Below are 26465 nucleotides of genomic sequence, written 5' to 3'. Positions count from 1 at the left end.
CATTCCTGAGCCTAATTCAGGCATCTCAGCCTTTTTTGGCTTGTAAGCATGACAAATATTTCGTAGCATCACCTCATGGATGCATGAAATGAATCCCCCATGTAAATGTTTACAGAACTGGTCTTCATAACAGTTAATTAGAGGAACAGCATTGTATCCATCTTAGTAACCTTAGACTAATCCTGATGTGGAAAACTAAAAATGAACAATTTTTCCTTGAAATTGCAAGGACACATTCACACATAGGCTAAATAGACCTGGGATAGGTGGTGTTTACAGTTGATGTGGTTGGGCTGCTTACTGAGCACTAATCAGCTGAAAACCAGCAGTGATCTCTGTCACGTGGAAGATTAAAAATACATCTTGGCATTTGCACTGTAGTATGCTCCTGCATAATAGGTAACGTAGACTGTCATGCATCATGTAAAAGATGTATATAGGCTGTGAGCTGGCCCCTTCCTCAATGGCAAATTTGCATCTAAGAATTTAGCACATGTTGTGTAAGGAAGTTTTACAGTAGGCCTTTTGCTGCTGAGCTGTATTGCTTTTTATTTATCTACCTAAAATATTATAACTGGACTGGTGTAAGTGATTTTTTTTCCCACAATGCCTCTTAATATAGAACGCTTGCATACGCTTTGAAAAACTGCTTGTAATGCACTCCTTGTACCAGTTATCTTGATTGTTTATAAATAACCAATTTAGATTTTTTAAATCAAATAAAGGCAATTTCTTTTTTTGAAAAAGTCTTATTTTTGATGCATGCAAATGGCTGGCCTTTATAAAGGCAGGGTAAATGCTATGCATGCAGAATATTATTCTTTTGCAAACACTTTCAGTAATTATGCATAACTATTTTCTTTCCTTTTTTCATAAGTTGTAGCAGGATGAATGCAGCAAATTATAAGGTTATTTTAATCGGCTCTTAAATGCAAATTGAGTAGAGAAACCAAGTCAGCTATAAAGGCAGTTATCAGAAATTACACTCTCCTGTTAAAAATGTGTTAGATTATTTCATTTCCCTGAATAACTTCCTTACAGGTTTTCCCCCTTATAATTGTCGAGTATAACCCAAAAGGCAGCTATTTGAAGTGATTGATCTACAAAGCTCACAGTCCACAAACCTTCATTATGAATTGTGCAAACACTTATAATCTGCCTTGTAACCTTTACTTCCTGCCCCTGCCCTAGCCTCAGGCTCTAAAAAGAGTCATTTGCTATGCAAATCCTTAGATTTTCCTAATTAGCTTTCCAGTAACTTATCATAATTTTTTGATATAGCTTCCCATCGACAAACTTCACAAGGTCCATATAAAACCCAGTGTAGTTACGCATTCAACGTGCAGTGATGACAATGAACATCCATAGGTGTTAATTCTTCTAGAACATACAAAATCATCTGTGTCTCTGTTTACAATGTCTAGGCATAATAGAAAAGTGCTACACTCACTTTTGATTTTTCAAGAATCTACAAAGAAACAGCAGATCCAAAAATCATAGGTATGTATCTCTTCCATATGCCCTCTGCAATCCAGCCAAATAGTTTCCAGTGCACGTATTACATGCTGCCATGCTGGGAGCCTGGTTCTACTAATGTTTAAATATTTCCTTAACACAGCTAGTCTCATGAACTTCAGTGGGCCACTCACATATTTTAAATTGAAAAAGGTACAGAACTGGGAATAGAAAGGGATTCAGACTTCACCTTCCTTTAAACTTGGTTATATCACTGGATGGGCAAATACATGCCAACTAAACTGTGATATGTCATATGCTCAGTATTGATATTATATTTTAATTTAATTTTGTAGCCTATAATGAACATGATGAACTGCATATATGAATAGAAATGAAAGTTTTACTTCATAGGTACAGTGGGAAATTCTTTTAGCAAATGAAAATGGTGGTATCAAATACTGATTTTCTTTATTTCTGTAAGGTCTAAGTGAGCTCTGGTTGAATGGCTGGAGTATAAAAAATGGATGGCTCAAAGGAATAGAATTGTCTAAGCATGGGCATAAGTTTATCTAAGATATAGCAGAGAGTAGCTGAGGACAAAAACAGAAAGATGACTGAAGAAACCAAGCACTGAAAACTGACATTAAAAATTTTAACCTCACAGTTCTAACACAGCATGTATGTAAATCTTGGTTTCTTGTATGATATTCATAGAATGTTTAAACTTATTATTTATTAACAGTTCAAAAAGCGTATATAAGCCAAACGTGCATAACTTCAACCTATACATATAGATATATATGTGTATACTTTTGCCATTATGATGCCTACAAATTAATATCTGATGTGGTTACCACATTATACTCACACTCCTAGAACCAGTCTCTGCTGCAAATTACAACACATACCGTTATATGGTTAATAAAGAAAATATTGTCATTTTAATAACTATGTTATTTGGTCATTATTTGGCTTTCATCATAGTACACTTAAATAGCTAATATAAGACGATAAGTAAAATGGCACTGGTGCTGCGAGCATTGGTGTGAATAGCTCTTGCAGAGCTGGGGCCTCAGTCAGCAGAATTACAGAAACACAGAATCATTAAGGCAGGAAAAGACTTTCAAGACCATTGAGTACAACCTTGGACCAAACATGACCATGCCAACTAAACCACTGAGTGCTATGTCCAGTTGTTTCTCGAATGCTTTCAGGGATGGTGACTTCACCACTTCCCTAAGCAGCCCTTTCCAATGCTTAACAACCCTTTCCATCAAGAAATTCTTCCTAATGTCCAGCCTGAGCCTTCCGTAGCGCAGCTTGGGACCATGTCCTCTTGTCTTGTCACTACTTGACTGGGAGAAGAGACCAACCCCCACATCATACAGTGTTTCATTGTATTGAATCCTTTCAGGTGGTTGTAAAGAGTGATAAGGTCTCCCCAAGCCTCCTTTTCTCCAGGTTAAACATCTCCAGCTCCCTCAGCCACTATTCATAGGACTTAGTCTCCAGATCCTTCACAAACTTGGTTGCCCTTCCCTGGACACACTCCAGCACCTCAATGTCTTTCTTTGTTCCAAGGATTCACAGATTTGTCTGCTAACTTCAAAAGAGAAGATGTTGTTTTTCCTGCAGGACTGGCACAGCTCAAATAGAGAAATATAATATAATAGATCTAGACCAGATCTGGCTATTGATCTGTGCTGAAGCATCATATGATACGTGGTGTAGCTGATGGTTGTTTTCACAGCCGTAAAGGGACAGCAAAAGAGAAAACCCATCACCACTTCTGCAGCAAGAGCCTCGACTAAACACAAAAAAACGATTCCCAAGACTGAAGTTGCTTTTTCACCTCAGTGCACCTGAGAAATGCCCTCTGCCAGCACTGCATCATCCCTATTCTCCTTCTTAAGAAGTCTGTGGTGTTAATAAACTAATATTTTATTTCTGTCCTATTTTTGTTATTGTCTAAAAGTTGCAGATGCATGTAGGTAGATACCTGCGAGTAGCAGAAGGCTGAGCAGACTGTGTTGTTCATTTATCTTGCAATGCAGAGAAGGTAAGGGAAAGCAATCCATTATGCACAAACAATTCAAAATATTTCCAAGTTGCCCTTGGCAAGCGGGTGTAAGCAGGTGTGCACTTATCCCAAAGATAGCTTATATGTATGTAGTCCTTTTCCCCCAACAAGCTAGAGAGACAAATTCTGAATTCGCTTTTCACAGGATTCCAGGCTTTTGAACTTACAAAGACGAAATTGAATTGCATATCTGTAGTACAACCATGATCTTTATTACCTCTCATGATGTTGGATTATGTGTTTTGTATCTGAATCTCAACACAGCAACATTTAGTTGAAACTGTCTAGGTCTCCAGGCAGTAGTTTAGGAAGTTATATATGTGATCACATGCATGGCATGCTACCCCTTAAATTTGCAATTAGTCCATTGAGAAGATCTTAAAAGTTTGTTTGGGGGTTTTGTTTGGTTTTGTTTGTTATGTTTGTGAGGTTGTTTATTTTTGGTTTTTGTTTTGTTTTGTTCAGGTCATCTGTGAATTTTCTTCTAAAATTCTAGTTCCTCATCAGCTTTACCATAACCTGATGATGACATTTTATATATATTCCCAGAAAAAAAAAATCATTTTAAGAAGTTAAATGGTACTAATTCTTACAGCTTTCAATTGTGGATGAAAACAGATCAGAAACTAAGTGTAGCAGCAGATTTCACACAATATAAATTCTCTGTTGGGTCATACTATGTTTGTCTATTACAGAAAGATGGCTAGATAGCTGGAAAATTGCAAAGAAATTATGTGATTGCCAAAATTGGCTGTGCTATCAGTCATTCACAGAAAAAAATTTGCAAGGGATAGGTTGTAAAGGTACTGCATGAGTGACTTGTCTTAATTTTGGTAAGTAGTTTTAGTATTAAGCTTAAATCCTTCGTATCAGGTTCTGGATACCATACTTGTCCTTCAATTGTTGGTTTATTGTGACAACTTGAGACTTACCATGTTATATGTTGTGTAAATTTTGCCTACAACTCCTGTAACTCCTCCCAGACACCCTCACAATTCCTTGAAATTCTATGTAACTTGAGGTTATATTTCATCATGTGTCTATCTTGTGGGTGAAGTTCATTCTGTAGGTTGAAATATGGTATTAGAATAGCATCCCTACATTTGGAATTCTGGAATCTCTTTCTAGATAGGGAGACACGTAATTTCATGTTAAATCAGACACTACAAGTAAACAGTTTAATTTTTTTCTCTTATAATTGTATATTTATAATCCATGCGGCAACTTCCATATAATCAACTAGATAAGCATCTAAAAAAGAGCAGATGAGATAAACTATCAGCTGCTCTGGTTTTGATTTGACTAAACTGTGTCATATAAAAATGAAAGTAATCTTGTGAGCCATCTGCAGATATTTCCTGCTCCTCTGAGGTTTACAGAACTGCCAGGAGGTGTGATCTATACGCAGTTGGAGTGCAATGCCTCAATGGCAGGTTCTCTACTCTTCTGTTGTGTATGTACAAAGAAATGTTTTCTTTACAACATTTTTATGGCATCTTGTAAACTGTTCGTTGTTCAAAGACAATGGTCTTCTCATAGAAATTGTCCCTATGGATTTCGGAAAGGGTGGTTCCGTATCTGTACTACAATAAATGATGGCCAGTATGGCCAGGGGAAGCGCTGCCTGGAGGTAGTTTGGAGGGTGACTGCTTGGGAAGCTCTCTATGCTGAGTGTATCACTTCTCACACATTGGGAGGACAAACTGGATCACAACTAACATGCAACCACATTTATTCATTCAGCTGCAGTTCCATAAAAAAGACCTGAGTGTTTATCTGCCTGTTGGAGAGCTATAGGAGGGAGAAAAGGAAATAACCCTACATTTGTAGTATTTGGCCATCCCTGGTCTGAGACAAAAGTAACGACAATTGTGGTGAACTCTAAAGTTCAGAATAAATCCTAGGTATTTACAGTCAAACCTTTCATTATTTGAAAATTTGCTATGGTGAGATAGGTCTGAGGTAAACTTTAGATTTTACAATGCACTGTTATTAATAGTTCAGCGCATATTGCACAGTAAGGAATAAATGTACATAATTTAGGTGTACATAAATAATTTACACCTTGCTTTGAGAACTGAAAAATATGGTTGTGAATTTTTTTTATTTTCAGGGGGGAGAGGGGAAGAGTGAGCTCTTCCACATATTCTATGACGTCTACCAATCTCAAAGAAGAGATGGCATGCCCAAGAAAAGAATACTCTGTGGTATGAGTTAACTTTCACCCTCCCACATCAAGCATAGCCTATATGATCTGGGGTTTTTTTTATCACCTTCAGGAGACTTTGCAAATACAGTCACATCATCCTGATAATACTAAATTCTGAGCTTGTTATTATGAGTTGGTAACATATTTGAAAAACTTGGGATGTTGATTCAGGTCCATATGGTGTATGATTAAAAGAGAAAAGTTCCATTAAGTGTAATAAATGCTGTGAAGCTCAAACTGCCTGGATAGTTGACAATAGGCTTTCTTTAAATAAATAGTATATAACACACTCTACAACTATGACACCAGTATCTGTAAATGGTTAACTTTCAATTGTCAATCCCAATGGCTTTGGTTTCCCCCAAGTCCACAAAACCCCAAATTTTCTGGTTTGCTTTTTGTCACCACTGTGCTAACGCTAATTTAGGAAATGCAGAGACTCCATTAGTATCTTCTGGGATATTTTTTAATCATCTTGCAACTCAGCATCTCTCATTCAAATGTAGAGAATATAATTTCCATTGTAGAAGTGGCACATTAGATTAAATTGTCATGCTGTGAATAAATCATTCTGCACACATATGGCATTTTCATGTACCAGCTGATACTAGATCTTTTGTAAGAGCTGAAACTGGAATTTGTATTGAAACAGTGTTTCATTGTATCAAAGCAATGCATATTTATATATATACAAACACTTCAATAAGAAGTGGAGGTCACAGATTTCTGTTTAACGTAAGTATTACTGTACAGAAAAATAAAAATTGGCAGTAGACAGTAGACATGAAAAGTAATTTTTCTGTGCAGAAAAGAACAGTGCTCTTCAGGTGGCTTACTAGATAATGTCAAGCCTAAAACTTCTATAGCAGTTCATGTAAATGCATTCAGTGAGTACTGAAGCTCAAAAATCAGGGGAGTCCCAGGGGCCTGCCACCAGGAGAGATATCCTTTTAGGTCGGGGTGAGAAAAACCTTCTTCCCATGGGCCTTTGCAACCACATGTTAATATTTCTTAGGTTTTGTTGTTCTATTGGTTTGTTAAATTATGTCACCCTGTTCAGCCCCTGTTCACCATATATGCACTCCTCCTAGAATGTTCTTCGATCCCTTGGACACCATTGGGTTATTTTTGCCGCAGTACCCCACCCCTGTGATCCTGTTAGTACCCCCAGTTCCTAGCCACCCCTCTGCAACATGTTTCCCTATCCCTATTGGACCTTGACACTCAGAAACACCGCTTTTATCTGGTATATAACCCTGGATCCTTGGCCCCATTTTGTCTCTCATCCCTGGAACACATTCAAGGCTGTACCCACAATATATGCTGCAACAATAAACAGTGCTGGATTTCCAAATGGGATCCCGTTTCCTCGCCTTTATCCTCAGCCCTTTATTAGCAGAGCACACCGGGCCTCGAAGGCACTGGTCGCTCTCAGGGACACGCTGTTGCATGGTGCTACAGAAATCAGCCTCAATGTTATTTCAGCATCATTTGACCATTCTAGGGATGCAAGAAAAAGTAACTGGGCACAAATACAACCATAATAAACAACTGATTCCATCCATGGTTAAAACAGTAACATCTGATACTGTAACATCACATAAATATTGCTAAGGTAAAAATTCCATGTGTATTTTAATGCAACATCTTTCTGCAGTATTTGCGGGTTGTTGAATCTGATTTACAATATGCTGTAAATATTTACACACACACACATTTTTATACACACTTATACATGTTATATATGCCAAGCTTTTAGTCATAGTTCCAATGGTTGCAGTCTGAAGGCAGCTCACCATTTCTCTATTTTCCTATTACTAATTCAGTTAGAGAAGCAACAGTTATGATCTTCTGTAGTAAATAGCACCTATAATCAATAGCAAATACTTTCTTCCATAAGATGAGCTTTACCTTTTTCTGCTGTGCTTCTGGACTTACACATGATTTTTAACTCCCTTAAAGCAGAAGTGTACTGTTCTGTTGAGGCACTTGGTTTCTGTGTATGCTGGCAAACTTTATTGGATTCAGCTACAACATTTATTGCAGGAAAAAAAATTATTTCAGGAGTACAGAATTCTTTCTTTTTTTTTTTTTTTTTTTTTTTAATCATGAAACATAGAGGGTAACCCCCAGGTCCTGCTCTGGTGGATACTCTCCAGTGAGCTCTCCAAAACAGCAAACAGCATAACAGGTTTTCTTTCTCCAGCAAAGGCAGTGCCACTAACTGTCACTATATGATTTCCAACCATTTTCATGTGAAGAACAGAAGGAACGTTCAAGGCCAGATTGGATGTGGCATTGAGCAACCTGGTCTAGTGTCCCTGCTCATGGCAGAGTGGTTGGAGTTAGATGGTCTTTAAGGTCCCTTCCAATCCAAACCATTCTATGACTTAAGAGCATCTGGATTGTGTAGAAATGATGCAAATAAATTAAATGACAGCACGACACTGGTCGTGTTTCTTCACCATTGTAATAGAAAGGACGTAGAACTAAAGAGATTATTCTAGAGATCCACAGAAATACCAAAAAAAGTCTAATCCTGACTGCAGCAGACAATATTAGAAACCAACCAAAAAATCAACATGGTCAGATTAGCTTTTGGGGCTCCCTGAACTTCTTTTCTCTGCAAATGTCCTTTTCTATCCAACACCACCACTGCAACAACAGAGGTCTTGTAACGGGAGTTCATGTTATGTATGTGGAACAGCTGCCTATGAAGAGGTGGGAACTAACACAGTCTTACAACAGCCAGTTACGATGGCAGTGACTGATAGATGTCCCCACATTTTTTTATTTTGTTTTATTTTCAATACTGAAAACAATGAAGGTATTTCAAATGCAGCTGTAATGAAGTACTCAATTACTACAAACTTAGGCTTTCAGCACAGAGCATGAGATGTGAATAAAACCTGCATGATTTGGAACACAAAGTCATTAAAGGTGAGGAAATGCAAAGGTAAAAAAAAATGAAGTAGGACAGAGACATAAAAAGGCAAAATGAAGTCAAAACCACATAACAGAGATAAATGATAGTAACAGCAAGCATTTTGTTTCTAAATGTTACTAAGGTGACAAAGACAGCATTCAGTAAATAACAAAGGAATATGTACCTGTTTCAACAACTGGCTGATTGTAAAAATTTTTGAACAAGGTCACTGTCAAACCTGAAACATTGCAGTTGCAACAACATTTTTCTCAAGAACATTTCTGAGGCATACTGAAATCCTCTGCTTAATGCTATATAGACTGGAATCAAAACTAAATTTAGAAGCAGCTGTTTTAATAGAATTTTGTTTTGCTTATATATTTAGTATTTTTATATAAATGGGAGTGAATCATGAAATCTGGAAAGGTGCTATCTTCCATGCATCATTTCCCACTAAAATGTAAGTATGAGGAGGACACCAGAGTGTGAGTGCTGATTTAGAGTGTTTGGGGGATGCTATCAGGTTCTTCTGTTTCCTTGAGGGGCCGAAGATCCTCAGGGTTGTCCTGGTCCTTTTCTTGATAAAATAGGCTAAGCATTGTGGTAGTTGGGCGTGATTCTTTCTCTCCCACTAAACTGTGTATCTACGGAGAAATAAGGTTTAATGTTACCAAAGGAAGAAGGCAAGGCGTAACACGGGTGCTGCTGAGAGGACAAAGGAGGGGGAGCAGGCACTGAACAGATGGATACAGAGAACCCTGAATAATTTCTAACTCGTTTCAATCCGAACTAAAAATACCTAATGTATTACGATAATATTCCTAATGCAGTTTAATATCTGGGCGAAGGGAGGAAATACGGGAGAAAAAAACCCCGCATAACAATATCCTGCAACTCAGGAAGGTGTGCCAAGTCCCTTCATTCCGCATTTCGTGGGTATCTTAATCCTGGGTCATCCAATTAAAGAAAACCTCCTTCGGCGGTTTTACGAGCGCAGCACATCAAGTCCCTTTGTTTACACACTGGAACAAGATGTTCTTTCCTGTTCCGACAAGAAAAGGAGCTGAAACGCTAACGCGGGGTCTCTGCGCGCTGGCACCGGCCCGCCCGGGGCTAGCTTTGGTTCGTCATTCCCGCAGCGGCTCCCGCCGAAGTGAGGGGGGCACGGCCGGCCACCGCCGGGGCGGGGGACTGCCCCAGCCGTAAGTAAGAGGCAGCTCGCACTCCGGGGGAGGGCCGGGCGGGACGCTGGGCTGGTTTTACGGAACGCGATGCGGCGCGAAGCGGGCAGAAGGCGGAGAGGGAGGAGAAGGGGGCGCGGGGGCCGCCCTCGCCACCACCTCCGACCGCCGCCCCCGCCCCGGCAGCGCCCCCAGCGCCGCGTCCCCGGGGAGCCGCCGCGGAGCACCACGGGAGTTGTAGTGCGGCGGCGCCGGCCGGCCCGTCATCCCGCTCCCCTCGCCGCCGCCCCCGGCCCGCGGCCCCGCTCTCGCGAGGCTTGGGGGGCGGGCGCGCTCTGGGGCGGGGGGCGCAGCCGCCGCCGCCGCCGCCGCGGGGATGTTGGGCGCGGGCGCGGTTCCCCCGCGTGACGTCACAGCGCATTGTTGTGAGCGCGGCGGAGCATCCCTCAAGCTGTCACAGCTGTGCCGCCGCCGCGGGGAGCCTCTGCCCCCACCCTCCTCCTCCTTCTCCTCCTCCTCCTCCGCCCCCGCCCCTCCCGCCCCGGGGGCTCCAGAGCTCGGTGTCACCGTATCATTGTCCGTGCGGAACCCCTCCAGGCCCCCCCCCCACTCCCGGTCCGCCCTCCCCCCGCTCCCCCCCCCCGAACCACCTCAATGAGATGCAAACATGAAAGACAAGAGGAAGAAGAAGGACCGCACCTGGGCCGAGGCTGCCCGCCTGGTAGGTGCCGCGGTGGCAGCGGCAGCATTGTGTGTGTGTGTGCGGGGTGAGCGCGTCCCGCCGCCGCCAGCCCGGCGCGCTGCCCGCCCGCCGCTTTGTTGCCGGCGGTCGGGGCCACTGTGGGGCGGGATGGGAGGGGGAGAGACAGAGCGAGAGCGTGTTGAGCGAGTCTGCGGGAAAGAGTGTGCGAGGGACTCCGAGTGCGAGGGAGAACGAGGGAGAGAGAGCCGGGGTGTGTGTGCAGGGGAGCGAGAAGGAGCGCGGGAGTGCCCGTGCGGGAGCGTCGGGAGGGTGCGGGTGCCCGTGCCCGGCTGAGCCGGGCTGGCGGTCCGGGCAGCTCGCGGCTCTGCCGCCCGTCCCCGCCTGCCTGGAGAGGAGAAATACCTACGTCCCTTCCGCGGTGTGTGCGTGAGGAAATGCCTCTGTTCTTTTCTTCTTTCTGCATGTGTGTGTGTAAATACCCAGCGATCGTGTCTATCTCTGCAAAGTTCGTGCATCAGACATCCCGTGGAATTCCTCCTTTTAATCTAGAGAAAAGTGAAATAGTCGGATTTGCCTTTCCATCCTTTTAGTGGGGACAGGACAGGGGTGAGGGGCGTTAGAGACAACTCTGACCTGGAATTTCGCTTCACCCCCTCTACTTCCACCACGGAGCCGGGCAATGCCCAGGGCAATGTAACCCGCTTCTGGAAAGGCTCCGTGGCTCTGGAGACCCGGTCCATTCCCACTTCATTAAGAAACTGTCTCCCTTACCCTACTGTATCTGTTCTCATGATTCTGTATTACTGTTTGCTAAGTGTAACAGAGTACATTGTTTATGTTGTTTTCCCGTTTCGGAGTATGTCTGGGTTCTCTCTATTCGAGGAATTTTACAACAAATAGTTACGCACGGTACAGCACGTATGGTTGTACACGTCCGTGTACAGCGTGTATGCGTGTCTTCTGCAAAGTTGGGTCTGGTTCAGCTCCAGCTGAGTGCGTAGAAAGATGACAAAGCTGGAAAGATAGGCTGCTGGCTACGTTGCTTTTTTGTATCCACACGAACTTTATCTTTTATTCATCTCTGATACAGACCTAATTGTTTAAGTAACATGCCGTTACTAGTGTTGCTTCTGTTTCTGGTAGTGGGTAATGCTATCTTATTACTATTATTTGTTTAGTGTATTTGTGAAGCACTTTTCTTGTAAAAATGTTTTCACCTCGTTATATGAATTCCTAGATAGGAAGTTCAGCCTCTCCTACGTAAATAATTACAAGGTATTAGACAGACACTACCTATAGATGTCTCTGTAAGCTGTATCGAGGTACTCTCGTAGGCTTGGGCAGTGCTAAATTCTGATGTGGCTCGTTATACATCCCTCAACATTTTGTAATAATGCAGCATTAGTGAAGATGCTCTGATATGGTGTCGGTACTGTACCCTCTTATTTCTTGTGATTGTAACAGAAGTTTTACTGCAGTAAAATACTCACCTTTGTCAAAATAGTTTTGGCAGCAGATGTTGCTACAGTACTTGTTTCTCTGTGCTCTATGCTGATGAACATGCATTCAAAAGTGTGTAAAATGCATCGAATTGCTATCCTAACTTTACTCTTTCAAGCTGCTGCTACAGTTACCATTGTAAGCTGTATTTTGTTTGACAAATGTGCATAAAGGAATTTATTGTGTTTCGAGTAAAATCGCTGTTCCCATGTGGTCTAATACATGGAAAAGTTTAAAGCCTCGAGAACAAAGGCTGACCCACTGCTGTGGAGTAGGGCTAAGAGTCTTATTTTCATGATGTCCTGTTGCTTCACATTTCTCCCCAGAAGAGTAATGATTTGCTAAAATCAAGTAGCATGTAAGATGATACACTGCTGTATGTAAGTGGTGGAGGTACACAAGGTCCACAGTGTGGTTTTGTCCAGCCTCCTGGGGCTGCCAGGCTCTGGAGAGCTTGTCCCAAGTCTGTTATGTGAATGACATGTGCTGCTGCTCAGACCAACTACAGTCTTGCATTGGTCTTTGCTACTTGTATATAGTCACATGTGTTTACAAATCACAATGAAAGATATAAGCTGAAATTGCTGCTCCTTATGGTGTTTTATGTTAGGACCCTGATGGTTCATTACGACTTTGTTTTCTTGGGATATATCAATAATGTATTACTGCAAGGTTTGATTAAATCAATTTCTTTCCACAGACAAGTAAACAATGAAGTGATTGATACCTACTCACAAAAAATGACTCATGGCTTACCTAAATCAATATGTTGTAAAATTGTGTACTGCTGAATTATTTTTAGGAAAAAGAGGGTGAATTAATGCACAGAACAACTGTATGGATATTTACATTGTAGATTTTCTGTAAAAGCCCTTACATTCCAACAATATGAGGCTTTCAAAGTGGAGTGCTAAAAAGTATGAAATCCTACAGATAACATTGGTGGCATTGCTTTATCACTCTTGTTCATGTCCATGTATTACAATGTACATTTTATATTATGTACCTGCATGCCAGCTCCCAACTATTACAAGTTCACTCACTAGAGCTGCAGAATTTTATGTTTTCTTTGTTGTGAGGTGCCGTACTTTTTGTATACCTTTCAAACACGGCTGAAGCAGATTTTTATTTTATGTTTCAACTGTTCGTACACAGCTATTATTAGCAGCACCCAGTAGCTTCCCAAATGCAAATGTTTCTATACTTGCAACATGCCTATGAGGTTAAGTATTTTGACCTCTGCTTTACCCATGCAGAGTTGAGACATGGAAAGATTAAGTACCTCACTCAAAGCTGTTCAGGAAATCTGTGGGAGAAGTAGTTATAATACCAACAGTGTCTCTATAGTAGTTCTGTTTCACAGTCATAAAATCATCTTCCTTCTGTGGCTACACTTTTGCCTCATTCATTCTCTGTTACTACTTCTCTCACAGTAATTATGACAGAAATTGATACGGTCATGTCTCTGTATTCAATCTATATCGAAACTCATAATGTACCATATAATAGTTATGGATAAAAAGGAGCACAAAAACTGGACTTGAGCCTGGAATTGTTTCACAGCTCTCTGTTTCCCATGTTCACAATGAAAAAAGCAAAAGTACTTCAGAAAATTATATTACATGGCAGTCTTAAAATACATTGTAATGTGTAAATGCTGAGGCTCCAGACTAACTGTCAGTGTTGTATTTACTCATTTTCAGTATTTGATTAAGGGGTCTTTGAAAACCTCCCGCAATGCAGTGTTTTTTCAAGCTGTTCTCTTAATTTTTAAAACATAAGCAGGAAAGGTCTCCCATTATATTAATCTCTTACAGTAAATACCATTAATGTCATACAGGCAATAAAGCAGGAGCCACTGGCATGCCCTCTATCAGAACTTGCATTTTATGGAAGAAGTCTTCTTTCTGCTCCTGGAAGACAGTCAAATCTTTCTGTCTGTGACTCACTGTTTTTTTCCTCATGCAAGTCTACTTATCTTAGGGCAAGGCATAGCCCAGCTTACAAGCATTCCTGAGAAATGAACGCATGTGCAGGATCAATGGAATGGTGGCATACCACTAACAGTTCATGTTACAGAGCCCATTTTGTAGAACACACATTTTTATGGACAAAATTGCAACTCGTCTTTACAACCTGCCAAAGGGCATGTCTTTGATGTAGACCCGATATGTCAACTCACTTTGTACTTTGCAGCAGACTACAGCAGTGCTTATGTATGACCTGGGCATTATCTCCATGCCAGTTTTCTGCTTTTTGTGTCTGATAGACTAAGATAGAACACTTTAAAGAATGAGAACAAAAGAAAACCTTTCAAGGAAGGAGGAGAAACATCCTGTCTTTCCTTTGTCTCTTACTTGATCCTCATTTGATGTGGCCGTATTCTTGTTTTCTGACCATACATGGAACTCATTAAAATTGTATAGAAAGGTTAAACATTTGAGTAGTTAAAGAAATTTGTAGTGATTCCTTTCAGATGAAAAATCTTCTATCTGTTTAGCTTCACAAGGACTCTCAAGCTATTGCTGGAAGTCCTGAAATAGTGAATTCTGCCTCTTAAAAATTTAATGTCATAAAATTCTGCATAAAAAATATTGAAATGAAATGTACTGAGAACAAAACATGCCCAAGGATACTGTGCCACATAAGAACTGATGATAATTTTAAGTAGGCTGCAGTGATCCAACTTTTATCTTTTGACTTCTAGACATGATCCGTTGTTATTTGTAGAGCTTTAAACCAAAGACCTGAACAGAATGAGTGGAGACTGGTCACTTTGAGAATGCAGAACTCAGAAGCATAGACCATCTGTCTATGAAGGGTGATAGTTTATGGTAACATTTTCAGAAGATTTTTTTTATGAATAGCTTGCCCTTATTATTGCCCTTTCCTGTAAGTGGTATTTTGAAATGTAGCTAAGTCTCTGCCACAAGCTGACAATAAAGCAGAAGAAAATCCTAAGAATGAGAGTTGTAGTCCTTGTTTGGTTGTGATCTGAATCACCTCTTTAGTATTCTTGCTCTTTCTTCTCCAAATTTTGTTCTGGAAGAAAGATTTTCTTGTGTTACTGAAGACTTATGTGCTTTACAGTTCTATGGCGAGGCCTTGTGGTTCAGGTGCATGTGCATATTGGGTGAGTAATGTTCATATCTTAATTCATGTGTTTCTTGATCTCCTGACAGGATCCAGCTCTTAACTAAGAGCTGTTTGTTTCCTCTTGTAAACTTTAAGAAAATTATGCTAATTAATCAGGGAAACTGATGCTGGAAAAAAAATATGAAAACCAACCACTGGAATTGTTAGCTTGCATGCTACTGTTTAATGTGGCTGGCTGTTTAAAAGCTGATTGTTACTTCATCTGGTGTGCTGAGATAGTGTAGTTGAAACAGATCATGTTGCGGTATGGAAGTATTTTTGTATTGCATCTTTATATTTGAAGACCACAAATGAAACAGAAAACTAGAAAAGTAACTTCTGCATAGCTAGACCATTGATGATAATCCTTTTGACTTTTATGTTAAGTCTTTGATTTTGTTACTATAAATAACATTTAAAAGGATTGTGCTAAAGAAGCTTCATGTATCTTTAAAAATGGAAAATTTGACATAACTTTGTTTTATGATATTAAGGATTTCTTTGTTGTCGGCTCAACAGAGACCTGCTATTATTTTCATATCTGTTCTAAGTTAATTCTTTTTCAGACAAGTAGAAACATTGTGGCTTGCAAAGTTTTGATGGCCTTTCCCTTTGATCCACAATCAATGCTGCTTTAAAGAGCTGTGTTTCAGTTGGTTGGCTCTAGGGTTTCCTCCAGTTTGTTTTATTCAAAGTAATTTTTGCAGTTGTTAGACAAGGTTGAACCTGCACTTTTTTTTTTTTTCCTCTCCTCTGTGGTTTTAGTTGTCAATACTTTTTTTTTTTGTTAGTGTGAAATAGCATAAATATAAGTGTGAGTTATTTTTTTTATTTTAAAAAATAAATAAAAAGATCTACAGACAGTGTCATCTATTTCAGCTCACCTTTTGCATTTTTCTGGGGCAGATGGAGAGAAATGAGATTCTAACTCCATTTTGATTCAGCCCTTTAACCCTTGGAATCACAGACCTTTAAGTAGGCAAGAACCTTACCCAGGAATGGGACCTGTTCTCAGTAATGTCACATTATTTCTCTCAAAGCAGGGTAACATAGGAGAAAACCCTAACAGGAACCTAAATGTGATCATTCCTCAATAGTGTGAAGGTGTTCTCAGTGTCTTAAAGTGTGATTTAATTTATTAATATTTCCAGTGTCTTCTGGCTTACCTTTCTCTGTAGAAGAGCCAATATTTTCCTGGCATACTGGATTTTCTGTTGAAATAACTGTTCTTTCTTCTCCCAAGAGCAGATTTGGTCAGTTGCATGTGCAACCACAATGAAATAGTTTCCACTTACCACACTCAAAACCCTACCACCATTCACAGCTAGGTAGCTTTGGATTTGCTAACCCAGTTCACCAATTCCCTGTATCCAAGCCATGCCATTGCAGCATCTTAGTCTGGACCAGGTAGCATGCTGTTCTCAAGGTGGAAAACCAAACTTACTTTGCTTCCTGCTTCTTTGGTTCTTTATACTGAGATCAGCAAATGTGGAGAATCATGTGCTAAATGTGACCTCTTGACTTTGGAGTAATAGTTTTTCTTTTGGTGGGGTTGTTTGTTGTTTTTGGTTTTTTTTGGTGTGTGTGTTGTTTTTTGGGGTTTTTTTTAATGTTGTAAGCTTCAAAGTGTTTTCTGTTTTGGTGGGTGTGATGATGATGGTCTTGGTATTCCCTGTAAATAGCAGTAACTAAATAGGCTTCCTTTTGTGTTGTCAAGACCTGGGAGAAGATACGATTAGTGAAAATTATTTCATTATGGTTCCAGATGAAACTGAGCAAATTCTCCTTCTGAGGAACTTGCAGACTGAAGAGACCAAATATCTTAGCCTTTACTTTGGGTCAGCTTCCAATGCAAAGGCAGAATAATAAGCAGCACATCCTGGTACAGGTCATTTGCTCATTCCATGAGTTCAGGTAGCAAATCCTTGTGCTGCTCAAGCACAACAGATTGGTCATAAGTGGTCCATTTAATCACTTTCCAGCTTTGAATGACAATTACCATCCCCAAAGAACCCCAAATTGTTGACATACTGGCCCTCTGAGGCTGTTCTGTTTTTGTGAAGTCCTGCCAGATAGTTTTCTGTTGCTGGAGTTCCTGTCTTGAGAGATGTGTATGCTAGGAATGTATAATGGTAGAGAGGTACCTACTGATTACTTGCAGCTAATTTTGGTTTGAAAGGTGATAGGTGATAGGGCTCTAGCTCAAACATCATATCTATCTGGAGATAGATAAGCCATCTGGCAGTACATGCTGTCTTCCTGGAGCTTCTTTGATGTCAGTGCACTGATTGTGGTTGGGGATGGCACTTAGTGTTAGGGGGTCTAGGGGAGCTCCATTAACTTTGGTTCAAGCAAGCTCTGGTGTTTCTAACATTGGAACGGGAATGTCTGGATGATCTGATACTTTCATCCTTCATCTTAAGAGTTCAGTTTTCTATAACTTTTTGAGCTCAACAGGACAAAATCTGTGGACTCTGGCATGTGACTTTCCTCAGTATTGAAGGACCTTTTACTTGAGATCTTTAGCGTATGGGATCCAGCTTTTGCATTGCTGCTTATGACTGATGCAGCCTCTTGTACTTCAGGTGTCCAAGATTTGGTTTGTGGTGTAGCATCGAGTTTCGTTCTGTCCGTTGCTCTAGAATCATCAGACTCATTAGAGGATTGGGCTGTAGTTCTGTGTAGAAGATATTCCAGGTCACATCCTGGATTATTGTTCATGATTTTTGATCACCAGAAAGTAATTTATTTAGAAGGTAGATATTACATGCTGTATTGAAACTTGTCCTCCTATATGCAGCACAGATTGGTCTAGACAAGCCTGTGATGAGACTCTCCTCACTGTTGGAGTGGGTCAGCTCTGGAGATCATTATCCAGTGACAGTTGCATTCTATTGAAGAGAGTCTGACTTACATTTCCTAAATCTCTACAACTTCAGAAGTGTTCCTTGACAGACAAGATCCTGAACTACTAGTTTATTTGCTTTGGAGAACTCAAGGCTATTTTCTTTCTTTTTTGTGATTTTGCTTAGATCTTATAGACAGAATTAGAAATTTAATTAATCAGTCAGGGTTTATAATTGTTTTATCCTAGTTAGTTTCCTGTGTAACTTGACATCTAGAGAGAGAAAAGAGCCTTAGCCGAGGTATATATCAAATGTTTGAAGGTCAAAATTTGATTCTATTTTAGCTGACTCTTGGCAGCCTGGAGAACCTGCCTAACTGTGTAGTGGTTCACATATTTGGTGAGATGCCTTGTGAAATATCTAATCTAGTAAATCACAGTCAAATAATGTCCCATATGATTTGTTCCTACTTTTGTGACTTGAACCTTCTTTTTATGTAAGGTTAGGCTTTACCACTATCGTTGTGTTGCCAAAGTACTTAACTATTTTTCATTAAGTGATACCATCTGGTTTGATTATTTCTTTTTCTATCCCCAAAATTGAAACTGAATGTCTGTTGATACCTATTTTTAGATAAATGTTAATTCTTTTTATGCCTCAAAATTCCCAGTTATCCATCACCTGCTGGCATTGCTGTATCAGCGAAGCATGTGACATTCCATGTCACTATGCCTGCCTGCCAATGTTACCTAGCAAGGGTAATGGGAAAAAATAGACCCTTATTGTCCATAGCCTGCTGTCATTCTTCTGGACCAAGATTCTGGCAGCTATCTCAAAACCATTACATTCTCTGATCATACTAGCTTCTTTAATTTCATTTGGCATTCTGTCATTTAGAAATTCTAAACTGGTAAGACCAATGAGAACCTTTTTGGAATCTGGTGTTTCATTTGAGAAAGGCATTAATTAGAGCATTGCTCTGATAATCATAGAAGGTGGAGTTGGAAAGGGCCTCAAGGTCACCTTGTCTATTTACACTTGAAAAGAAGTCATACAACCCAGGTTAGTTTTTGGTTTAGGAAATCAATAAAATTACTAATTTTTATTACTGATAGTAACTATGACTTGTCTGGCCTATGCCAGAATCTGCTCTTTTAGTGAAAATTTACATGCTGCTTTTAAAAATGGGAGAACGAAGTAAATAAAATTATTGGGAAAAGTTGTCCAATGAGCATGATTTAGAATTTAGATGCATTGTGTTTTTTCTGACATTGACTAGACAAAAAACATCAGTTTTACTAGTACAGATTGAGAATTCTGTATCCAGTTAATCGTTCTCATTGACATTCTCTGGTTTTTTGAGGCATTTTGGACTTAGTCTCTTGATTTTTTTTTTTTTTGAGAGAGCTTGATGCAGCAATACTGCAGCACATTTGTACATAGAGCAGTAGTGCTTAATGCATTCTAATCTATTCCATAATTTGTTTCATTCATAATGCAGATTTTTGAGACATTTTGCAACTACACATATTCTGTTTTAAAAATTATAATGTAGAATAATGTATTGAGGCTCATCGTCTGGGTGTGGAATAAGCTCAGAATTCACTGTAGAAGAATTCTTCAAATACTTTACTATGAAAGAGATATTAATACCTTTTTGTTACTGGCTTCAGGATGACCCATGGCTCTATAGATGTGCGCCTTTCTGAAGGTGCCCTCCTGGGCAACAGCTAAAGTGCTTTTTGCTATATATCTGAGGAGGAAATATTTGGTGGGAGGGAATAATAAAGATGTTTTGATGCAGTCCCTTGAATTCTCAACTTGCAGTCCTAATTATATATATATATATATATATATATATATATATATATATATATATATATATATATACACACACACACATATATATATGTATATATGTATACATATGTAGATTTTCAGATATTGGGTGTTAGGCCTGTGAAACTGACGGGGAGAGTCACAGAAATGAGGCTACATGCCTGGGATATTTGATCTGCCCATAATGAGCCTCAGCATCCTTTGGGTGGACAATTATCAATAGTAAGAAATGGACGCTGCTTTCAGCTCTCGGGTTGGTCCAGTTTTGTGGTTATTTCATCTTGCAGTCAGATTCTTCATGCTAAAATCCTGTTCTGCCAGTCTGTGTTCAGGGATCAACTGACTCAGTGCCAACTTCCCCCGTTGCTTCTGGAATGAGAGCTACCCATCCAAGTGGAATGTCAGGGATAACCAGCCCTATGACTTTGTCTTGGACTGATGTCCCTTGTCTATAGAAAAAAGTCTGTTACTGAAATCTGTGGTTTTTAGAGCATGGGATTGGCTCCCAAGGTGCAAACACTGAAAGAAAATGGAGTTACTGCTTGTAGCCATCTTGAATGCTGCAGTTGTCTCATGAGGAAGGATCTTTCCTTCTCTTTGTAATAACAGTGTTCCAGTGACAGTGAGCTCTACTAAGTGGTTATGATGTTAAAACATGCTCTGACTTGGATTTGTAGAAGCACTTTAAAAGTAGAGGGCTGTGGCTTCACAAGGTAGACTTGGAGATTTTTATCAGCCTGTCTGTGCAAGTTACTACATGCCTTTGATACATGTATCAGTGACGATTGTTGCATTTACGGTGTACTTCCACAAAAGCTTCTCAGCACCTGTGCTACTGATCAGCCCGTGGCAGTAAATGTTTGATGTTCACTGCAACCATTGCGGGTTGATAATTTAGCCTCCTGTCCCAGCAGCATCGGCACTTGAGAAGGAGGCTTCAGGACTCTCATATGGCTGGTTGGGGAGTTTTTCAGTGAAGGGAAGTGTAAATATGGGAGAAGTGTTAACAAACAGTTGCATGACTGACTGAGGGATGCAGGATAGGATGCAAGAAAGTAACAATAATGTGAGTGAGCAGAGTGAAAGGCCTTGAGAATTAAATCAGTGTCTGAGCAGTGATTTCAACTATTGTGTTTCATGGACTCCAGAAAGGTAGTCTTTCAGGTGGTCTGTGAAGTACACAGTGAAAAGTTCAATAGAAGATGGGGAACTATAAAAAATATGGAGTAATCGAGTCAAAACAGTTGATCAAAAATGTTTTGTATGGATTTTGAAAGTTAGATCAGAAAAGTGTTGTCTTACTGATTTTAATCTGTTTAATAAAATGAAGGAACCAAAAAACAATCTTAGATACCTTAGTAAAAATAAATAAAATAGTAATAAAAATAGCACTTTTCTTCGGGGACCTGTTTTGTTGGGGTTTGTGGGGGTTTTTGTTTTTTGTGGGTTTTTTTTGTTTGTTTGGGGGTTTTTGTAGATTAATATTTAATTAAATAATTGGTATTTTGCATAATAGAACATTTCTGTCTCCAGCAATTCATAGGTTAGCTACTTTGCTTGGAAATAGACTGTTTTGACACATTATCAAACCTTTCTAATCATAGAAGAACAGGTTGCCTGGAGAAGTTGTGAGTGCCCATTCCCTGGAAGTGTTCAGTGCCAGGTTGGATGGGGCTTTGAACAATGTGGTCTAGTGAATGATGTCCCCGCTCAAGGCAGGGGCATTGAAACCAGATGATCTCTAAAATCCCTGCCAGCCCAAACCGCTCTATGGTTCCATAATTCTCAGAACCTGTAACACTTCCATTAAATAAAAAAATAACATTAAAATAATATCTCTGTTATTGTTAGTCAATTTTAACTGTCCTTGAGGAGGACAGACTCAGTTTCATAGTGTAATTTTCTTGTGCTAGTTAATTTTATTAGTGTCTGAGCTGTAGGAAAATGTTTCAAGCTATTTAAAGTAATGTTAAATAGAGTGAAATAATGCTCCTGTCTTCATTTTGAGCCAGATCCACAAAAGTGGCAGCTTGGATAAGTGAAGCTGGTATATATGCATGGTGGATGGGAAATGCTTCTGAAAGAGCTGCAAAGAGAATAAAAAGTTTAAGAAAATTTAAAAAACACTGCACCTGATCACTGTTTGCTTGTTGGAGCTGTTATGGCAAGAGGCTTCATGTGTGAGTTCAAGTGTTGTTAAATGTTGAAGTTAATTTTATAGAAAGATATGCGTATGGAGGAAGAGGGAGGGGGTAGGGAAAAGCATTCTGAGAATTAATGTTCTGAAAAAAATGGGGTTTTAAATACTCCATACATACATAATAATAGTTATGAAGCTTATTAGTTTTAGCACTTGGCATACATTTTCAGGGATTAGTAGGAGAGAATAAAACTGGGTTTATGTCTGTTGGCATGTCATGTGGTGAAAAGAGTGTGTGCCTGGGTGATACTGATGTAATCCTGGGGAGAAAAATGACTACTGCATTGGGGAGCAGTGAAAAAATGGGGGTGTTCTTGTACTAGTGAGAAGTAGAATAGCAAAGATACTGAAGGAAGTAAAAAAATCTGACAAAGAAAAAAATGAAGAAAAAGCCCCACTTTCTCAATTCAGTGATAAAATCGCATATAATTTTTTTCATTAATTTTTCTACCATTCACTTAATTATATCATCAGCTAAAGTCCCCCAACTTTTATCTTTAAAATTTAAATTTTTTCTCAGACTTTCAGAGTAAAAGGATTTCAACAGAACACCAAGATTTAAAATAAAATAGTTTGTCTTCTTTCCTTTATAAAATACAGGGCCTCTGTCTTGGAAATAAAACACTATGTTTATGTGATGTTACGTTCAGTTTATTTTTAGAACAAGTTTTACTATGGTCTATCTTGGCTAACGGAGTGTTGTTGAAATTACAAGTAATGCCCTTGAAATAATTGAAAAGGAAAACTAATTTGTCGTCTGAAATATTTTCTCATTCATTTGCTAGTAATATCTCCTATTAGAATTTTCAGAACTGGTTTGAAATTATCTTGCCCGTATTATAACTAGAGCAACAATAATAATAATAAAAAAAAATCTAGATTCTCCCATTGGAGAGATTCTCCTAGAATCTCCCACTGGAGACTCTAGGTCTGAGGCCATCTTGGGCACAGCAACCACAATATGATGGAGTTTTTAGTTTTCAGCAAAGTGAGGAAGGGGTTCACCAAAACTCTCTTGGACTTCTGGAGGGCAGAATTCAGCCTGTCCAGGACAGTGGTTCAGAGATCATCTTGGGAAAAAGCCCTTAAAAATAAATGGGTCCAGGAAGGCTGGACATACTTTTAAGGAAATCTTATAGGCACAGGAGCAGGCTATTCCCTAGGTGCTGAAAGATGAGCTATCAGGGAAGAAGTCTGGCCTGGCTGAGTAGGGAGCTTTCACTGGAATATGGGGAGAAAAAAGAGTTCATGACCTTGGGAAATAGGGGCAGACAACTCAAGAAGAGTACAAGGATGTCATCAGGTCTTGTAGACATAAAATTGTATTGGTGAAAGATCAGCTAGAAGAACTCCATGTAGTCACCACTATGAAAGATAATACAGGGTGTTTTTATAAATACATTAGCAACAAAAAGAGGGCCAAGGAAAGTCTCCGTCCTTTATTGGATGTGGAGGGGAACCTTGTAACCGAAGATGAGGAAAAGGCTGAGGTACTTGATGCCTTCTTTGCCTCAGTCTTCAACAGAAAGTCCTGATACCCTCAAGGCAGCCGGCCTGCTGAGCTGGTAGGGAGGGACAGGGAGCAGAACAGAGCCCCTGTAATCCAGGAGGGAGCAGTCAGTGCCCTGCTGTGCCACTTGACACCCACAGTCTGTGCGGCCAGATGGGATCCACACCAGGGTACTGAGGGAGCTGCGGAAGAGCCAGACCACGCTCCAGCATTTATCACTAGTTAACCAGGGGGAATCCAGAGAACTGGAGACTGGCCAGTGTGATGTCCACCTGCAAGAAGGGTTGGAAGGAGGGTCTGGGGAAATGCAGGCCTGTCAGCCTGACCTCAGTGTCTGGGAAGGCACCATCTTGTAGCACATACAGGCCAATTGGGGATCAGGCCCAGACAGAATGAGTTTAGGAAAATCATGTCCTGCTTGACCCATTTGATTGCCTTTTTATGTCCAGGTGACCAGTCTACTGGGTGAGGGAAAGGCTGTGGATGTTGTTTACCTGGATTTCAGTAAGGCCTTCGATACTGGCTCTCACAGCATCCTAGTGTAGAAACTGTCTGCTCATGGCTTTGATAGGTGCACTCTTTGCTGGGTTAAAAACTGGCTGGCTGGCTGAGCCCAGAGAGCAGTGGTGAGTGGTGTTAAATTCAAATGGTGGCTTGTCACCAGTGGTGTTGCCCCCAGGGCTCAGTTTTGGGGCCAGTATTGGAGCCATCCACTTTAATATCTTTATCAGTAATTTGGACAAGGGGATTGAATCCACTCTCAGTGAGTTTGCAGATGACAGCAAGTTGGGTGGGAGTGTTGATCTGCTGGAAGGCAGGAAGGCCCTGCAGAGGGATCTGGACAGGCTGGATCAATGGGCTGAGGCCACTGGTGTGAGGTTCCAGAAGGCCAGGTGTCAGGTCCTGCACTTTGGTCACAACCCCAGGAAGCACCACAGGCGGGGGGAAGGGTGACTGGAAAGCGACCCAGTGGAAAAGGAGCTGGGGGTGCTGATTGACAGTGGCTAAACATGAGCCAGTGTGTGCCCAGGTGGCCAGAAAGGCCAATGGCATCCTGGCCTGCATCAGCAATAGTGTGGCCAGCAGGATCAGGACAGTGATTGTCCCCCTGTACTCAGCATCAGTGAGGCCTCACTTCAAATCCTGTGTTCAGTTCTGAGCCCCTCCCTACAAAAAAGACACTGAGGTGCTGGAGTGAGTCCAGGGAGGGGTCTGGAGCCCAAGTGTGATGAGGAACAGCTGAGGAAGTTGGGGATGTTTATCCTGGAGAAAAGGAGGCTCAGGGGAGACCTTATTCTCTACAACCACCTGAAAGGAGGCTATAGCCAGGTGGGGGATGGTCTTCCAGGAAATGTGCAATGGGACAAGAGGAAATGGCCTCATGCTGCACCAGGGTAGGTTCAGGTTGGACAATGGGAAGAATTTTTCACTGGAATGTGTTTAAGCATTGGAACAGACTGCCCAGAAAAGTAGTGGAGTCACCATCCCTGAGGTGTTCAAAAATTTCCTGGTTGTGGCACTCAGTGCTGTGGTCTAGTTGGCAAGGTCGTGTTTGGTCAAAGGTTGTGCTCGATGATCCTGGGGGTCTTTTCCAACCTGAGTGATTCTGTGTTTCTGATTGTTTCAAAGGTGGAGAATGAAGTCAATAGTTACACCAGAAACCCAGGCTGAGGCTCTGTAATTTTTCACTACAGCTAAAATAGTTTATTTTTCCATACAGCTAAAATGTATTATTGTCAATGTCTAAAACATTAAATATAAAGTTATGTGCCTAAACCCCATAGACATTAAAGTTATTTGCCAGTAGCGTTTCCTAGAGCTAACAATTTTTAGTCCTACATTTGCTGAGGAGATGTGACTTTGGGAAAACTGAGGTCTGCATGTGTACCTATGTTGTTTCTCATGGGAAAAGCAAAGAACCTGTGACAAAATGTACTGTATAACAGCCATGTTTTACTCTTTCATTGTTTGCTTTTCTTGTGTTGTGGTTTCCATCCTGTAAGGTAACAGGTCATTTGTTCAGGGTATGGTGAGGGGTCTTAGGATAAGAAATGTACAATGATTTTAAAAAGAGAGGCTTGTCTTGAAAAGGTAGCCCAGCTTTATGGGAAGTCTCTGCATTTGTATTCCCTCTGTGATACTCTGTCAACCAATTACTTTGCTGTGATTCTGGTGTTTGGTGGTGGTAGTTACATGATGTGCGTGGCTGATGGCCATTTCACACTGTAACCTGCTCAGTCCAGTCCAGCTTGACTTGGAAGGGTCAGCCAGTCTCACTGCTTGAAAGAATTCCTTTAGGCCAAGTCAGGAGTTTGGAACCTTCACAACAATTGCAGATTATACTGAACAGTTTCAGGTTGTAATCCCCCAGGGAAAGACATGTTCTGTATTTTGTTTCGAGATCTGATTCCAAACTGTTGGTTTAACAATCAGCATTTTGTGTCTCTTCATGAAATCCAGCCTTGAATTCACTGTTCACTTTTCTCCTTTATAGACTGGAGGTCCTATTGAATTTGTTCACCTGCGCCAAGTGATTGCTCCTATTGGTTTTAATCTCTAAGAAAAATCAGCATCCAGCTGGTAGACAGTTGTACTGATGAGGACCCATTGATTTTTCTCTCCTATCCACTTACCATCAATAAGAAATGTCCTTAGCTTTCACAATACTTTTTGCCTGCCATAATGTTGCCCTGTTACCTGACTGTCAAGACTGGTCTCAGTTGCCATTCACGTTTAATGTGGATGTGATTAACAGCCTGATAAAAATGTTTAAGTCAATATTTGAGAAGCCTAGATAAAGATAACACTTTATCATGAGAGCTTTTTAATAATGTGTTCTGTTTGATGTACACCAATGGTAAGGAATTGCTGTTTTTAA

The 26465-nt window shown here is 40.5% G+C and overlaps 1 protein-coding gene across 2 annotated transcripts in view; it reads left to right on the top strand.

The window, feature by feature from the left end:
• The first annotated feature begins 10465 nt into the window (after positions 1-10465).
• ASXL3 (ASXL transcriptional regulator 3) overlaps positions 10466-26465 on the top strand; it is a 121649-nt gene continuing 105649 nt past the window's right edge. Inside the window, exon 1 of one of the 2 annotated variants that reach the window (XM_066181903.1) lies at positions 10466-10575. In XM_066181903.1, the coding sequence (XP_066038000.1) occupies positions 10522-10575 (54 nt within the window). In that variant the 5' untranslated portion in view covers positions 10466-10521. The remainder of the gene's footprint in view (positions 10576-26465) is intronic. The other variant, XM_066181912.1, reaches the window with a different exon arrangement.

This window comes from Chamaea fasciata, unplaced genomic scaffold (assembly GCF_029207755.1).
Source record: "Chamaea fasciata isolate MVZ Bird 193981 ecotype frontalis unplaced genomic scaffold, bChaFas1.0.hap1 SCAF_1, whole genome shotgun sequence".
Taxonomy (NCBI): domain Eukaryota; kingdom Metazoa; phylum Chordata; class Aves; order Passeriformes; family Sylviidae; genus Chamaea; species Chamaea fasciata.
Note: the sequence above shows the minus strand (reverse complement) of the source record. Positions and strands in the feature narration are given on the sequence as shown.